Raw genomic sequence first — 16,992 nt, 5'->3', positions numbered from 1 at the left:
ATGTTTTCTAATTTAAAGTCTATCTATCTATATATTTATAGAATGTAAGTTTGACAGTGGAAACAAAGTTTTCTCCTTTTTTGTTTTCCATAAAAATCTGGTCAGGGTCATTTATGTATTGGAACAGTTAGACACATTGAGGTCTCTTTTTTTGTTTCATTTAGACATTTGAGAATTGGAGTGCAATCATAATCCTAACAGGTATTCATTTAAATTTCCCATATTTATGGTCCATAAAATCTTCAAAGCTTATTGCTACTCTTGGTATGTCAACATACACATTGCAGCTTGATATTATTTCTGCCATATTTCAAAATGGTAGAATTACTGCCTCTTACGAATTCTATTAACAGCTGATTTCAGTGTTAGGTAGAAGAATTGCCTTTTAACAGCACCCTTAACTGATATGCTTGTTTAGTTCACATTGCTTAAGTTGAATCAGTGCTTTCGTTTCAACTAATAATCACAGAACTATTTTCTGTAGATTTTTTTTTCCCATAAGGGAAAATGTAATAGTTCATTCTTTTTAAAGTTATAAAAATATGAGTTAAAAGCTCTGAAAAGAAATGAATGGGTTTACTATTTAAAATACCTGTTTATTCAATTTCTAGTTTAAACACCTATCTTTTTATTCTGGTTTATTGTAAAAACCACAGGTAAATACAGGAGAGTGCTAGAAATATCAGAGGATTATCTATAAAGATGCCTTTTTGTTTCTTTTAATTTGAACTTTTCATTTAAATTCTTCATTCTGACCTCATTACTATCAGGTGAGGTTGATAAGTATGCTGAGACTGTTATTCCTTCTATTCCTTTGATGACCAAAGAGGTACAGTGTAATTCATCCATCTTACTCTTCGGAAATACAGTCCTTTATAAAACAAAAAACTAAAAAATCTCTGAAATCCCATTTCCTGCCTTCTGTCAATTCATTGTCCATAATTTCTGAGAAGAGGTGGGTATAATAACATATGGGAAAATGTGATGGTGAAGTAATACTTAAAAAAGTGAGAATGTGTGTCCAGAACAAATTCTGGTTTTTCCTTCAGAATTGGCCATTTGAAATATTTTCTGTGAATTCAAGTTGTAACACTTCTTTGCAGGTCTGCCAGTTTTTTGTGTACAGTGACAAAACTATACGGAGACTGAATCGCCGCCTTAGTAGGAAAGGGTACAAAAGTAGGAAAATAGATACAAGATGCAGTGAAATGTGATATTTAATTTGTTTACAAAAATAAGACTTGCTAAATCTAGAATAATTTTGAATAGGAGGCTATTGTTTTTTATTGTGTAATAACTAGCTTACTCTGAAGAGAGCTTGGTCAAACAATAAAATATATTGTTACTAACTGCTGGTTTCTGTGTACTTTGCAAAAGTTTTATTTTTAATTTGGTTCAGATCTTTAAAAAGTGTTACTAATTGGCTTCTTAAAGAGAATATCCTAACTCTTAAGCATTTATTAAACAAGACCTCAACTCTTCTATAGTGACTAAAAGGGAAATGACAGTGTATGTCCACAGAGCCCCCAAGTGCCAAGTTAATGGACCTTCTGCCCTCCCTTCCAAATGCAAGGAAGCCAGTAAAATGAGTTCTTGTGGTTTCATATCCAGTCGAATCTAATCCCAGCGGCATTGTTCACAGCGCAGCAAGGAGTCTGTCCAAACCATCAATAGCTCTCTTCCTTGTGAAATCTGAGGCTTATGAATCTACAATTGTGTTTCTCTTCTTGCCTCACTCACTCACTGCTCAGATCCGCTTTAATGCAACCATTTCCAAATCTAACTTGGCTCTAGTATTGCTGTATGGCCAGGAGAAGCAGGTTGCCGTCATTTGGAAGCTTTTACAATTGTTCTCTTCATCCTTTGTATTCTTCAAACGAAAGCAATACTCTAAGATAGAAAATGAGAGATTTCATTAAAGAAAGAGGAAGGATTCTCTCATTAAAACCAGTTTATTAACACTATATTCTGGGCCAAATAGTGACAAACACTTTTTTTTATTCTCACAACTAAAGATAGATGTTTTGAAGGTACCTTTTAAACAGAAAATATCTTTTTTTCATAATTACAAACTAGAATTAGAATCCTAATTTTCCTAGGACTTAAAAGAGCACAGTCCGTGTTCCAAAGCCGTCAGTGCTTGAGAGCTACAATTAATTCTAAATGCACTAAAGTTTTTGAATCAAATCTACCTTAAAAACTTTTTTAATATTGTATTTTTTAAAAAGATTTTATTTAAATTTTCTGTGAGTTAAATTTTATACATGGGAAGATGATACTGTCTTCCATTAAGTGTTGAACATGTTTCTCCCATTTTATTTTTAATCAAATATTTTATAGAAATGAGCTGCTAGGAAAAGTTGAACATGAACTATTTATAGTACTTTGCTGTGAACAGGCAATGTTCTGAAACTAAATTTATTTTTGTTCAGTGAACATAAGTTTAGATTTTTAAAGTTCGTAGATAATTTATCTCCACTAATATTTTTTTAATAAACTGTGAAGAGATTAACAGGGAATAATTTCATTTCAGATTTTATTGAGTATGTAGCTACAACTTCTTGAAATTCAAGTAAAGGCTAGACTTTTACTTTGAATATTTTCCAGTGCTATTTCATTTTAGAAATAAGTGTTTGCCATTTATCTGCAGAATTGTTTGACAAAGGGGATATTACTTAAAAAATGTTGAGATAAACTTCATTTTAAGTTCTACAAAAATATTTATCAAGTGGATGTATTTTTAAAGAAATTCCCAGCTAAGGACTTTTTCATTAAATAATCTTATTAGAGGGTATATGATTTCTACAACTTGTTTTTGTTAATATGTACTTTGATGTAAAGAACATATTTTATATGCAAAACATAAAACTTGAGTATGGTTGCAAAACACTATATTGTTTAGGGATTCCAGAAAGCAGTTGGATGCTAAAATAACCAGATCTAGTCTGTAGTTCTTATTGTGAATGAAGCTTTGCTTTTGTAATACATGAATAAAAAAATAACACTTTTTATTGATCTCGATTTTTCTTCTTTGAAAACTAGGATCCAATTAGTGTTCTTAGTAATTTTCCAGTATGTAAACTTAATTAAAAAAAAAAAGTTTTATGGCTACACTGGTTTGAATTTGTTGATGCCTGACCCATGAGAAGATCTGCCATATGAGTTAAAACCAAAACCAGCTCCATGCATCCACACCTTGTCTTCCTCCTCTGCTTTATTGAGGGTCCATTAAACAAAGACTCCTGGCCCCACCAGCCCTACCCTAAGGGTTCTGGCACGTAATTGGGGAAGCCTCCCTCTGATGCTCAATTATCCATGTCAAATCTGACAAGTCACCGACTGAAGTAATTTCTATTCTGACAAATGGATCTTTAGAAGGGACTTTTTGTTTTGTGACTCCCATCACTGGCCTAGAAAACATCTAGTATTACAAAATTGTTTTATTTTGCAAACTCAACCAAACCTGGATATTTGGGAGCTCCAAAGTTTTAATGCTTTGAAAAATATTTCTGGACAATGTTATCTTTCTCATAACAAAAAAAAGAAATAACGTCTGATACGTTGATGGTTTGTGGAAAGCACAGGTACTTTTTGTTTCCTTGTCTTAGATCTTCTAAAAACTCTGCTTTGAGCTTGTTGAGTTCTTCTGCTAGAAGCTTCATGTTGGAAGGAAGCACTCGTTCATCTAAAATGAAAAGACACTCATTTGTGTAAACTAAATCAGGCCAGGCTGTCTAACAACATCAGGAAATTAATTTGAATACTTCTGACAAACTGATCAGCTTACTTTGTTAGTCACAGTTGAGTTGGTGTACTATGTCGGCAAAAGGTCACATTGACATGATAACGAAAAAAATCTTTTAAATAACTTGCTATGCCATGCATAAGGAGAAAAGTTAAGTCTGAAGGAGATTTTTTTGTTGTTGACAAGATAGTTGGTTTAGAATGTTCTTGAACTAACTGGTAGGAAGGCAAAAAGGCAGGAATAGGAAATGATAGTGTGGTTGAAACTGTAGTACATAATCTCTAGAGTATCTCCAACGTATAACTTCCTACCAGGATGGAAGTGTTCTGGATCTGCACTTTTCAATACAGCAGCCACTAGCCACGTGAGTAATGTCACTGAGGAACTAGATTTTTATTAATAAACAGCTTTACTGAAGTAAATTTGCATACCATACCCTTTATTCATTTAGACTACAACTCGGGGCACCTGGGCGACTCAGTTGGTTAAGTGTCTGACTCTTGATCGCACTTCAGTTCATGATCTCGAGGTTCAGGAGAACGAGCCCCGCATTGGGCTCTGTGCCTCTAGATTTCTCCCTTCTGGACCTGTCATGTGGTTGGACTCAAGCAATGTGTGGCCTTCGGTGATGGCTTCTTTCACTTCATATAACATTTTCAAGGGTCATCCTGGCTTCTCTGAGTAATGCGGACACGAACATTTGTGTACACATTTTTATATGAACAAGGGTTTTCACTGCTCTTTCCCTGGCAGTGGAATTGCTGGGTCCTGCGGTAACTACATTTACTCGCTGCAGGAACCGCTCGGTTGTCTGCCAAAGCAGCATACGGGGTCCGGACCGCCCTACATGCTCACCACCTCTTGGACTCTGATTTTGGCTGGCATAGCGAGTGGGTTCAGTTGCCTCTCATGGTTTTGGTTTGCATTTTCCAGATGACTAATGATGTCAAGTGTGTTTTCTTGCGGTTACTGGCCAGTTGTGTATCCTCCCTAGGGAAAGGGCTATTCAGATCCTTTGCCCACTTTTAAAATTGGGTTATCTTTACTACTGAGCGGGAAGAGTCCTTTATCTATTTTGGATGCAAGTCTCTTATGAGATATATGATTTGCAAGTATTTTCTCCTGATCTGTGGGTTGTCTTTTCACTTTCTTGATGGTAGGAGAAATGAATTTCTAATTTCATTTAAGCATAGATCTAGAAGCTACTACCACCTCCCTCACCAAAAAAAAAGTTTTTTTTTAACGGGTGGGAAATGAGTCACGAGTGATTCAAGTGTGATCCTATTTCCCTCTCTCCTTTTCATTTTATACAGAAGACAAGGAAGGCAAATGATTGAATGAGAGCTCCTGCAACTATTTTTGTTTCTGTTCTAATTATATTGCTGTTTCTGTTCCAGGCCTGTGCTTTTCGAACTCTGGATTATAACCTACAAGTGAGATGCAGGCTGCAAGCCGTGTTTATCTAAAATGGAATCAAAAAGAAGGCAGTAGAGCTCACTAAAGGTGATGGTTTTGTGAAACTTGTTGCTGTGCACGTGTGTGTGTGTACTGGGTTACACACTCAGGTACAAGATAAAATCTGCTTATAAACTGTGGTTAAAAAAAAGTAAGAAACACACCATATGGTTAGTGTATTGTTTCTTTTTCCAATGTTCTAAGCTGTTGTAAAGGTATTAATAATAGATGCTGAGGATACAGGGAGCATAACAAAGCACAGACTAGAGTCAGACTTGACTCTGAACCCAGGTTATCCAAGTATCTAGTAGCTGTTCAGCCTTGGGCAAGTTATTTGATCCTCTTAGAACCTTCACTTCCCCATTTGTAAAATTACACCTACCTCATGAGGCTGTAAAGACTGGAAACAGTATGCATTAGGCACTTGGCATGTAAAAGCTCAAGAAATGTTAGGCTGCTACTAGTTTTTAAGTCAAATTTTAAACAGTGTAGAGTTCAATATTTAAAACCTAAAGGAGTTATTTTTTTTAAATGTTCATTTATTTTGAGAGAGAGAGAGAACAAGAGGAGGAGAGGCAGAGAGAGAGAGGGAAAGAGAATCCCAAGCAGGCTTTGCACTGTCATCGCAGAGCCTAAGGGGGGGTTTCCATCCCATGAATGATGAGATCATGACCTGAGCCGAAATATAGAGTCAGATGCTTAGCCAACTGAGCCACCCCGGCGCCCCTCAAGGAGTTATTTTATAAAACTGCCACGCATGGCATCTAAGTTCAGATGGACAATACACTGAGCTTGCTGACTGGACATGCGGCCCCTGACCACCTCTCCCCATTCCTTATTTCAGCTGATTCAATGGCCTCTTTTCTGCCCTAGGACCTACCAAACAACTTCACCTTGGGGCTTCAGCACCTGTGTCCACTGCCTGGAATGATCTACCTCCAGATACCTGCATGCTGCCTCTTTCTGTTATTCATATCTCTGCCTAACTATCACCTCTGAGAAGCCTTCCTGATTACCCTTTAAAAGCTGCTCTCCCGTCACTCTACGCTGCCTCACTTCATTTTAGTTTTCTTCAGGGCACCGGCAGAGACTCCTGCATTTATCTGTCTCTCTCCTCAGAGTAATATTCTGCTCCCTGTGACATGCCAGTATCTAGAATAAAACCAGGTCCAGAGGAGCCGCTCAATAAAAATGTTTTGAATGGATGAATATACCCTGCTCTGGGGTAGAATTTTTAGTTTTATAGAATCCAGTTGCATAGTGAAACGAAAAACATGACGTAAACGTGATGGAAAGCTAATCGACTACCCAAGGGAACAAGAACAGCAGCACAGTCGTGTCAGCTAAACCCCACGCACCTGCCCAACATACCTTTTGCTTCCCTCATCGTCTGAGAGACAATCCTTCGGAGCGTCTGATCGGCTTGATGAAGAACGTTGGTTGAACAAATCATTCTGTCTGTTTCCTGTGCGATACAGACACTGTTACTGGAAGGTTGGAAGTTTTATAAAAGAGGTGGCTAAAGTGTGATATGTATCTGATGAGACTAAAAGGAAAGTTACGGTGGCTTTTCTGTTCTAGTTGTCCCTCCCTACGAGATGAGTCCATCTAGATGACAGGTGCTGGCAATCTGCCTAATAGCGGACTCACTGTCTGCAGCGCTTGTCACTACTTGCGGTGCAAGTGCTCCTGTCCTTGTCATCTCAAGCTACTAACACCAACATCTGTTACCGGCTCTAACATTTCTGAAAATGTGACCATTGGCTTTGACCAGCTGCTGCACGCAGCCAGCAGGGCGCCACTGTGGCCAGCTGGCAGAAGCCAAGTGCCGCTGAGATGCCCAGGCGGCGACAAAGGCGTTTTTCACATTTTACTCATATTTTTACATTCGACTCAAAAAGACCTTCCTTCAAAAAGTTGTACCTTACCGTTTATACTATATCTGTACTGGAAGATTTACCTTTTGTTCCACATTGTCCTCAATATATTTTACTGGATTTTCCAAAGCAGTAAGCAATAAATCAGTCAACTTCAGGCTAGAAGAGAAGGTGAGATCAAATGAATCCTTCTATCAAACATCTTTTTTTTAAAAGAACTTGTGTTTATGAATACTGAATTGAATTCTAGAGGAATAAATGTGCTATAATCCAAAGATTCTACGCCAAAGGGGGAAAAACGAAATGATTTGGAAACTACCTTCTACTTGCAAAATCCAATGTAGCTCAAAAAAAAAAAACTATAAGGCAAAAGAATCCCCTTATTTTAAAAATATTAATTTCCTAGGACTCATTTCAATAAGCATTGAAAAGACATTCTCTCTTTTCCCTCTTTAAGTGCTAAATTTTAGGCTACTCTAATTATTTTATTCCCTAAAGAAGGGACTTCTGGCTTCTGCTTATTTACTGGGTGGGCTTTCGCAAAGTTCCCCACTGGTCAATGGGCCATGGAGGGTTCAGGTAGAATTCATTCATTCATTCACAACCATGTATGTGAAACTATGTGTGAAGCTGGGGGTACAGCAAGAGCCCTACCCTCTCTAAGCCCAGTAGGGATTACATGATCTCCATTAGGAGACAGATAATTAAATCATCAAGATTTATAATTTCAGACAGTGACAAGTGGATGAATGAAGACAAAGTCATGGTGTTAAGAGAGTCCAACTAACATTCTTCATGCTAGGATGGTCAGGAAAAGTCGGGGCGCCTGGGGGGTTCAGTCAGTTGGTCACCTGACTTCAGCTCAGGTCATGATCTCACAGTTTTGTGAGTTGGAGCCCCGTGTCAGGCTCTGTACTGACAACTCAGAGCCTGGAGCCTCCTTCCGATTCTGTGTCTCCCTCTCTCTCTGCCCCTCCCCCGCCTCAAAAATAAACATTAAAAAAAGAAACCTCAGCAGTAGTTTATTTCATAAACCCTATAAACAAGTCACTTAAATCCAAATGGTTTTTTTTTTTTTTTTAGTAAGTTAAAGTATGTATTATAAAATGCATGGAAACTGTATCCTGGGAACAAAACATTTTGAGGAATGAATTTTAAAAATTAGCCATTTAAAAACTGCTGGTCCCCTGTGGACAAGTTAGGCAGGAGCTAAGAAAATGAGGGCAATATAGCTCTAGAACTGTGCTGTCTGAGAAAATAGCCACTAGCCACATGAGGCCATTTAAGCTTAAAGTAATTAAAATAAAATTTAAAATTCAGGCCGTCCGATGCACCGGCTATATTTCAAGTGCTCAACAGTCGCGTGTGGCCAGCAGCTACTACACTGGACAGTACAAATGTAGTACATTTCCAGCAGCGAAAATTCCATTAGAAACATGCAGCCCCAGAACTCTCAAGGCATATATCACAAATGAAAGCATGAGCGCTGCAGCCAACAGGCATCACATACATGCAGTGGTCTAACTACAGGGAGGTCTGAAGCACAATCAGGACCCTAGACTACTTCCGCTCTTTCTTCCAGTGAGAAAATTACTGGGCAACCTATTTAGACTGTGCTACTGTGGCAAGAGTTTCAAAGATGTGTCCGCCCCTGCATTCCCTGCTCTGATCTCTGGGTGAACACAGTCCTTTTTTTAAAAGTTTATTTATTTATTTTGAGCGAGAGATAGAGTATGTGTGGAAGGAGCAGGGGTGGGGGATGGGAATCTCAAGCAAGCTCTGTGCTGTCAGCACGGAGCCTGATGTGGGGCTTGAACTCCCAACCTGTGAGCTTATGACCTGAGCTGAAACCGAGAGTCGGATGCTTAACCGACTGAGCTGCCCAGGCGCCCCTGGGAGAACAAAGCCTTAACCAAAGTACACATGTGCCCGCAAACTTGGGCTCACATCTGAGCCGCCAAGAGCTTGGGGACTCTGGGCAAACTGACTTTCTCACTCAGCTGCGTCTTCTTTAGAAAGGAGAGAGAGCAATCTCCGTGGCTTGTGTAAGGGTTAACCAAGTGGCCATGGGTAAAGCCAGGAGCACAGTGCTCCCTCAGGGAGGCACCCAGGAAAGCTCAGCCTTGCTTAGGATACCTGGCTTCTGGAGAACATGCTGGACTCTCAATTGTGAGGCTGTTGCATTCCCAAGCATTTTTCTCGGGGTTGGGCTTTTCCAGCTTTCTTCCCATCAGGTGGATGGTCTGGGCGGGCAGTGCCTGGGGTCTCTGGCCATTCCTCTGCAGACAGGTCTCCACAGGACAATCTAAAAACAGCTGGCAAAAGCCTAATGAATCTGAAAGCAATTTGAAACCGCAAAATTAGTGCTGCGCTATTTTCCAAAATGCAAAATAAACAAATCAGGCAAATTATCCCAGCCACTGCAGGAGAAACCACTAACCACTCCGGCAGTACTGAACGTCTAGCTTTGAAAATTAAGTACATCTATACTAACTTCCTGATCCAATTCGATTCTCACTAAAGGCGGTCATGATTTTGATATGCAAACAAACATCTGTGGGCACGAAAAAAAAATGTTTTAATTACATTTCCGGGCCAGTTGGTAGACTTCATATCTCATACTTTGATAATAAAAGTTGTCATCTAAAATCAAAAACAAAGGTCTAGAAACAGCAGTCTTCGTTAAGAGATAGCAAGACGGGGCCTCGGGTGCCGCAGAAGATATCAGATCTTGATCCTTTAAGCAGGTTATAAAATCCTCCCACATGGCTTCAGTCCTGTTGGGTGGGGCAGACATCTGACACCCGTTAATGACAGCCATCAAGAAGTATTCTAGGTACTTCAACAGTTCCTGTCGAAGCAACTTCCATTGGGATGGCTATAAAAGAGGGAAAAATTAGAATTTATATTAGGCTTCGGTCGATAGGGTGCTCATGCCTATTGCCATCCACCCCGTGTGCGCAGCTCACTAATTAAACCATTTGGAATTCTCTGACCATGACTTGTTTCATTATGCCTCCTATGTCTTCCTGTCTCCTGTTTCGTCTCCCCAGAAGCTTCTACTCACTGATGCTAGCCCTCTGAAGTCTCCTCAGATACATCCATGCAGGAGGCAGCTCAGACCCTCCCTTGCCTACATGACACCTTGCTTTGCACAGACTGGGTCTCCACTCTAGCGGGGCTTACACTCTTCAGGCATTTGTTTGCACATCCTGACTCTCTGCTAGATCAAGAGTCTACCATCTAACTAGCCTCCAGCCGTGGGTCAGGCACCTGAGAGGTGCTCCAGTACATGACATGACTGAATGAGTAAATAAAGAATGAAAAGCTGTTATCATCCAGGAGAAATGAGGAGCCAAAATCAATACCCTGACAAAATAAAATGATGTGGCTTAGATAAAGCAATGCTGGTTTGCCCTTGACACGAGAAAAGCTGTGGACAGAAAAGATCGGTTGAAAGGGGCCTGGGTCAAGATGAAAGGCCTTCAGGCTAACGACAGGGTTGGAATGGGATGGGGAAAGTGAGACTGAAGGGAAGAGAATAAATAACTTGAGAACACAGGTAATCTTGTGCCGTTCAAGGAATGTGGAGAGCAGGTCCAGGCTGGAGAGAAAACCTAGGAACAGGAAATAAGGGTCCCTCTCCTGCCTGTCCATTCCTTACCACATCACTGACATTACAGCACATCCAACAAATACATCAGCTAAACCTACTAGTAGGAAAACATGATCACTTCCTAAAAGGTGAGATTTCCTACTCATGGTGACTAGGTGAGTCCCACAGCTTTCATCTACAGGGGTGAGTGGAAAAAAATATATAATAATAAAAGTGAGGAAATATCCCAGCAAATATGACGATACATATCAACAACTTTCAACTTCCACTCAAGTGGTAAAAATACTATCATCCAACTAAGTCGAGTGCTACCAGGGACTTGATACTGTAGTCACCTCACAATTAAACAAGGGAAAGTATGTGTAACTTTGCAGGTGTGGTCCAAAATGTTTCCATCCACCAAATGTACTATAATTTTACATATATACTTAGAGAGTGGAAATGTATCATATTCGCATTTTATTTAGGTGCACCCACCTACACACACATGCTGAACGACAAATCTATTTAAATTTTCAGAATGTGTCAGAGTATCCGGTCTAGGGGGAGAACGAGATGGGAGACATGAATCCCCCAGAGGTCGCACTTTTCTTGTGCTTCTCCAAGGGGATGCGTCTCCCGTGCAGCTTGTGATTTGAAGGCTTAAAGAGAAGCATGTACTTGGAACATACAAGCAGGTGCCTAAACACAAGCCCACTACTTCATCAGGTGGTCACCTGAGAAACGGCCATCTTTTCCTATGCCAGCAGAGGGAGATTTACCCAGAAATGAAAGAAGAGAGAGCTTCAGAGGCAGCCCTTTCATTTATACAGCCACTTTCTATTGTCATGGGAAGGACCCTAGGAATTTTGTTATTCATAATTTCGTATCCTTTTTCTTAAAAAAAAAAAAAAGTCCCCCAATTGTATAAACTTGAAGACCCACAAGGATTCACCTGTGGCTGGATGTTAAACTGGCTGTGTTGAAATTTTTAAAAGATTCTGTCCCTCTCCTAAGAACAATCTTCCTTAAGGACTTTTCAAGAGCATACTTGACTACGGGGGGAGGGGGTACCATCTTGCACGCTGACAAAACCTAATGCTGTCTTAAGACTCACTGTATAGAATATACAATCCGCACATGCCCCAAATATACATATAAATCTCCGCCACGAGTCATTCTAAGATGGAGTCAACACATTCTATGGTAAATCAACTCCGCTTCTCTCGAACTCCGGTCTCCCCCGCTGTCGGGGTCGCACGTCCCACACAAGAGCGGTCCAGCATTTAGGTGGAGCCCCTCTATTTCCTTCCGCGACCAACATAGGCCCCGCCCCCTCCGTACTCACCAATGGCCGCGCGCTCGCCTCCTCCCCGAACGCGTCCGGCATGACGTCATCATAGGCGACCAAAGCCGACGGCCCAGCCGCGCCCCTGCCTTAGCCGCTGGCCTAGGGCCCTCGCGAAGGTCGATTTTCCTGCCGCGGGCAGGCCGCAGAGGAGGCAGAGGCCTAGCTTCCGCGGCCTCTCGCTGTGCACTCGTCTGGCGTCCTCGGCGGTCTTCATGCTGTCGCCGGAGACGGGAGGCGGCTGGGGACGTCGTCTCCGGCTCCGTCCGCCCCGCGCGCACGCGCAGTCTCCCGTGGCCCCGCTGCGCCGCCTGGGGCCGGGAGAGAGCGCCCGCGCTTCTTCCCGTCCCGGCACCGTGCGCCCCCCGGGGGTTCCCGAGGGCTTCCCTTTGTGAGGCGAGTCCTCTAGGCTCGGGAGGCCGCGGTGATGCGTGTTCTAACTCCTGGACACTTCCCAAAGGGTCAGAGAGGCAGACTTAGTGTTCAGTTAGATTTACCCTCCCCGATGGAAACTTGCAGGCCACTAGGAATTGCGCCTCGGTCTTGCTGCCACGAAGTACCCGACCCTGGAAGAGACTTTGTACGTCTTCCTCCAGCGGCCTTTGAAAGGTCAAGTGGTGGAGGTCAGAATAGAGGGCGAAGCTGACAGCCCCACGGTCTCACTCCACCTCCCCTCCTAATGTGACAGGTGGCAGGGCAAAGTAGATAGTTACTGCGCCCTGATGTCTCAGCAAGTGTGAGGAAGTGGAGGCCGGATGAGAACATCCCTAGATCTCGGTTCCGGTGCTTTCTTTCTTTCTTTCTTCTTCTTCTTTTTTTTTTTTTTTATGTTTTGATTTATTTCTAGGAGAGAGAGAGAGACAGCGTGAGCAGGGGAGGGTCAGAGAGAGAGGGAGATACAGACTCTGAAACAGGCTCCAGGCTCTGAGCTGGCAGTCAGCACAGAGCCCGACGCGGGGCCCGAACCCACGAACTGCGAGATCATGAGCTAAGCGAAAGTCGGACGCTTAACCGACTAAGCCACCCAGGCGCCCCTCGGTTCCGGTGCTTTCATGCAGTGAACAGTAGGTATTTTAGTGCTGAAATACTAAGCTGTGGAGAGGCATAAAACAAATTCCCTGTGTGCAGATGTGGTGTAGAGAAGTTGAATTCAGATTCTAACTTCTACCCTATTTTAAAGGGGATTACTTCTTAGTCCTAAAATGGTGTGTTAAAACTGTGAACAAGTGAGGTTGGAATCCTCATACAGGGGCAAAATATAATCAGTAACCTAATGTTAAATCTGGTATAGATTTGACTACAGAGCCTGTATGCATACATTTTCTTTTTTCTTGAAGCTGGGACATGAGTTAAACATACTCTTAATTTCATGACATTTTGTCATTGGCAGTGCGAGAATGAGGAAGGGATGTTATGACAACGGGGCAGCAAGCCCAAGGTCCCCAGCTGAAAGCAGTATGGAAGTGGTTGCTGAGTTACGGAGTCCCCAAACTCAAATAAATGGTGTCAGCAATGAAGATACAGAACTCTGAGCAGAAATTTAGAAGTTCATTTATTGAGCCTACGCAGGTAGCTGCTTGGAACTTAAAACGTCTGGCTTAGTGACACTGGGTGTCTCTGCCCTTTTGTGCCTTCTCCTTTACCTCCTTTCCCCTTCCCCTGCCACGTCAGTTGATTTAAGGATAAAGCTGAGGTGCACCTAGGTGGCTCAGTCCCTTAAGCGTCTGACTTCAGCTCAGATCATGATCTCATGGTTTGTGAGTTCAAGCCCTGCACTGAGCTCTATGCTGATAGCTCAGAGCCTATAAACTGCTTCGGACTCTGTGCCTCCCCACTTATACTTTGTCTTTCTCTTAAATAATAAAAACAAAACAAAAAAACTAAAAAAAGGAAAAAGGGTAAAGCTGAGTATGCTAAGAACTTTAGGGAGGGAAAGGACCCAAACTTTCATTGCTCTGTTGGATTCTAGTTTCCATAATCAGACTGATGTATTTTTTAGTGTCATTGCAGTAATTACAGGGGGCAATTACAGGGACCAAAAAGCAACCCCATCCTCAAGAGACATTTGTGGCCCTTTTTACTCCTATACAAACACATAATCTGAAGGGGCACGGGTCACTCCTGTTTAGGATTTGTTAAAACTGACTTAAATCACTCTTTTTTAATTTTTTTATTTCTGAGAAAGACATCGTGAGCGAGGGTGGGTCAGAGACAGAGGGAGACACAGAATCTGAAACAGGCTCCAGGCTCCGAGCTAGCTGTCAGCACAGAGCCCGACGTGGGGCTTGAACCCACAAACCATGAGATCATGACCTGAGCCGAAGTCAGATGCTTAACCGACTGAGCCACCCAGGCGCCCCAGACTTAAATCACTCTTAAGTTGGTTGCCACATGGGCATTGGTTGCCACATGGTGCACTAAGCGCCCCCCAATTATCATCATTCTGTGCATTCTGATCCTCACAGAAGAGTGTGGGTCAGTAACCCGTCGTGCTGGACCAGTCACTCTGCTGGGAACTTGTGGTGAGGCTGCTTGACAGACCTAACCCTGAGTTCTGTTCGCAGAGCCGTTAGGCATTGCCCGGGACTTTTGCCTTGCCGAGGTCTCCTGACTACCACATAGGTTACAGGGAGTGCCCAGCCCCCAATTCCAATGCTTGCTTTGGCTAAATCTTCCATGTTGGAGGCTGTTGATTCTTCTCATGAGCGCTTTCAGTTCACTTTGCTTCAGCTGCCTGTTCCAAAAATGCTAATTGTCCTGAAGGGAAGCTATATTCACCTGAGAGCAAGTGAACACAAAATGGGGTATGACTACCCTGGGGTTAAGTTTCCTGATAATGAGTAGAGTGCTCAAAGGGGCATTTCCAAAATCTGAGAGTCCACCTCTGACATCCCCAGTATCTTCAGAAGCAGGTTTTCTCCTCTGGTCACTTTAACACTGTTTCCTGCCAACTCAGCACTCAAATTCTTCAGTTGCTAACAAATTGCTAACACTCTAGCTTGCCAAAGCCCAGATTTCCTCAGTCACAACAATAGCAATAGAAAACCTCACTTCTCACCTCTTCTGCTCATTTCTCTTTTCTTCACTAATTCCTAGAGCTAAGCCTTCTGGAACCCCTATCTAATCAGGTTTTTAAAAACCTTTACCTTAACCCAAACATGGCATTGCCAACATGGCATTGTTTACAACCTCTCCAATTTCTCACTTCTTATTGCTGAGAAGATTAACTAAGACAAGTGATTCCATAGCCTAGTTGACATTTAGTGTTTGTCCCATCAGCTGCCACCTCCTCATGGGCCTGTGAAAATGAACTTCCTTTATTTGCTCTCCAATGGGTAGTTGTTCATACCCATTCCCAAAACGCCTGTAAATTTCAGGCTGGTATAAAACTTGTAAGCCCACTGGCTCCTATACTATCAATATCATTTCCAGTTGAATCATTTTCAAGTCACCAATCTTACCTTTTTATTGAGTTTTTTAAAAACCTAACAAAGGTATCTTAAGATGTGACCCAGATACCGAAATGTTACCAGATCTCGAAGTAATTTTACAATATGTAGTGTTTTTCTGGTTTCTCAAAGACTGCTCTGCCCCTGTTAGTGTGAGGTGAGTAAATAACCCTACTGTGCTGAGAGTGGGTACTCAGCCCCAGAAAAATCATTAATCTCAACCCTAGGAATCAGCAAAGTGTCTGAGGAAAGATCACAGATTCAAGAAGCAGTTCTGCTAAGATAAAGGAGGTTCTGGATGTTGTCAACCTCTGGCTCATATTAGCAATGATGCTTCAGATTTCAATTTCTTGGTTTCTTAAGCTTTCAAAACAACTCTCTTGGAAGAAAACAATTCCTAGAGATTTCCAATGAGTGTTCTCACTGTTTCCTTACTTCCTACCATTGTTCTATGCTTAAAATAGTTACCAAGATGTTTAAAACAAAGTCAACAGCCTAATGAGCCATGTATTTTAACACTGAAAGTTATTCACTCAATGTTCACTTGGTACTTGTGTATCAGATACTGTGTTAAATGCTGGATATCTGCACATAAATAAAAACCTCCCTTGCTGTTAAAAAAAAGTCATATTTTATTTGAGGAAAGTGAGAAAAGTAAAATGTCCATAGCATATAGAGATAAATATAACTACCAATTAAGAAAACTTACTTTGGCTGTTCATATATATTGTATGTAAAAATACAGCTATCAGAGGTAAAAATCCTACAAAGATTTTATAGTGTCCTTTTTCCCTGAAATTCAATATTATAACGTATCGCTGGGGGGATGTTAATAAGCATACCTCAAAATTCTGTAATTGTGCATAAAGATGGGTAATTTTATAGGAAGCACGCCATATTCAAAATGGGTTATGAGCATATTATGTAGAATATTTTATGGGTTACTTCTTCAGAAAGTGCAAGGGTCACAAAAAACATAACAAAAAGTAACAAAACACATCCTACACTTAGCTTGGATGCTACTTTCCTGCATTATGAACTTACCAAAAGAAGAGTTGGTTCACCCAGATCTTAAAATTATAGGGAAACAACCTCAGTCACTGCCGAGTTCCCAAGAATGCAGGAGAAGACAACTCCAGGTTGGTAATGAAAGTATGCCAGGTATTCTGAAGCTGGAGTGGATTTTTCCATAGATACAATGTTACTCATGCTGGTTACCTTTCCAATCTACTGTTTTTACTGGATTCATCCACATTAGTGTATACTACTGTAGATCCAAGCAGAACAAATTATTTTTTTTAAGTTATGAGAATAAAACCTCTTTGCAGTTTTCAATAGTTTAAGAGCATAAAGAGGTCCTAAAACCAAAGTATTTAAGAATCTGTTGTAAGGCACACACAGCAACAAGACACAGTTATGTGATTCCTATCTACCTCACCCCTAATACCTCTATTTGTATTTTCAAATCTTTTCCCCTAACTTTATTTTAAAATTATTCTCTTTAGTAAGACTCTAGGGTAGTG

At 41.4% G+C, this 16,992-nt stretch overlaps 1 protein-coding gene across 1 annotated transcript; it reads right to left on the bottom strand.

The window, feature by feature from the left end:
- Window positions 1-1,095: 1,095 nt before the first annotated feature.
- PSTK (phosphoseryl-tRNA kinase) lies at window positions 1,096-12,290 on the bottom strand. Its single transcript, XM_077762932.1, is given in 8 exon segments — window positions 1,096-1,890; window positions 3,464-3,685; window positions 6,572-6,665; window positions 7,161-7,236; window positions 9,214-9,412; window positions 9,664-9,955; window positions 12,021-12,083; window positions 12,085-12,290. Coding segments are annotated over 7 exon segments (1,074 nt in total). The 5' UTR covers window positions 12,238-12,290; the 3' UTR covers window positions 1,096-1,890; window positions 3,464-3,488.
- Between the last annotated feature and the right edge of the window lie 4,702 nt (window positions 12,291-16,992).

Source organism: Crocuta crocuta, unplaced genomic scaffold, assembly GCF_008692635.1.
Source record: "Crocuta crocuta isolate KB4526 unplaced genomic scaffold, BGI_CrCroc_1.0 scaffold466, whole genome shotgun sequence".
In the NCBI taxonomy this organism is placed as follows: domain Eukaryota; kingdom Metazoa; phylum Chordata; class Mammalia; order Carnivora; family Hyaenidae; genus Crocuta; species Crocuta crocuta.
This window is presented reverse-complemented; position numbering and strand designations above follow the sequence as displayed.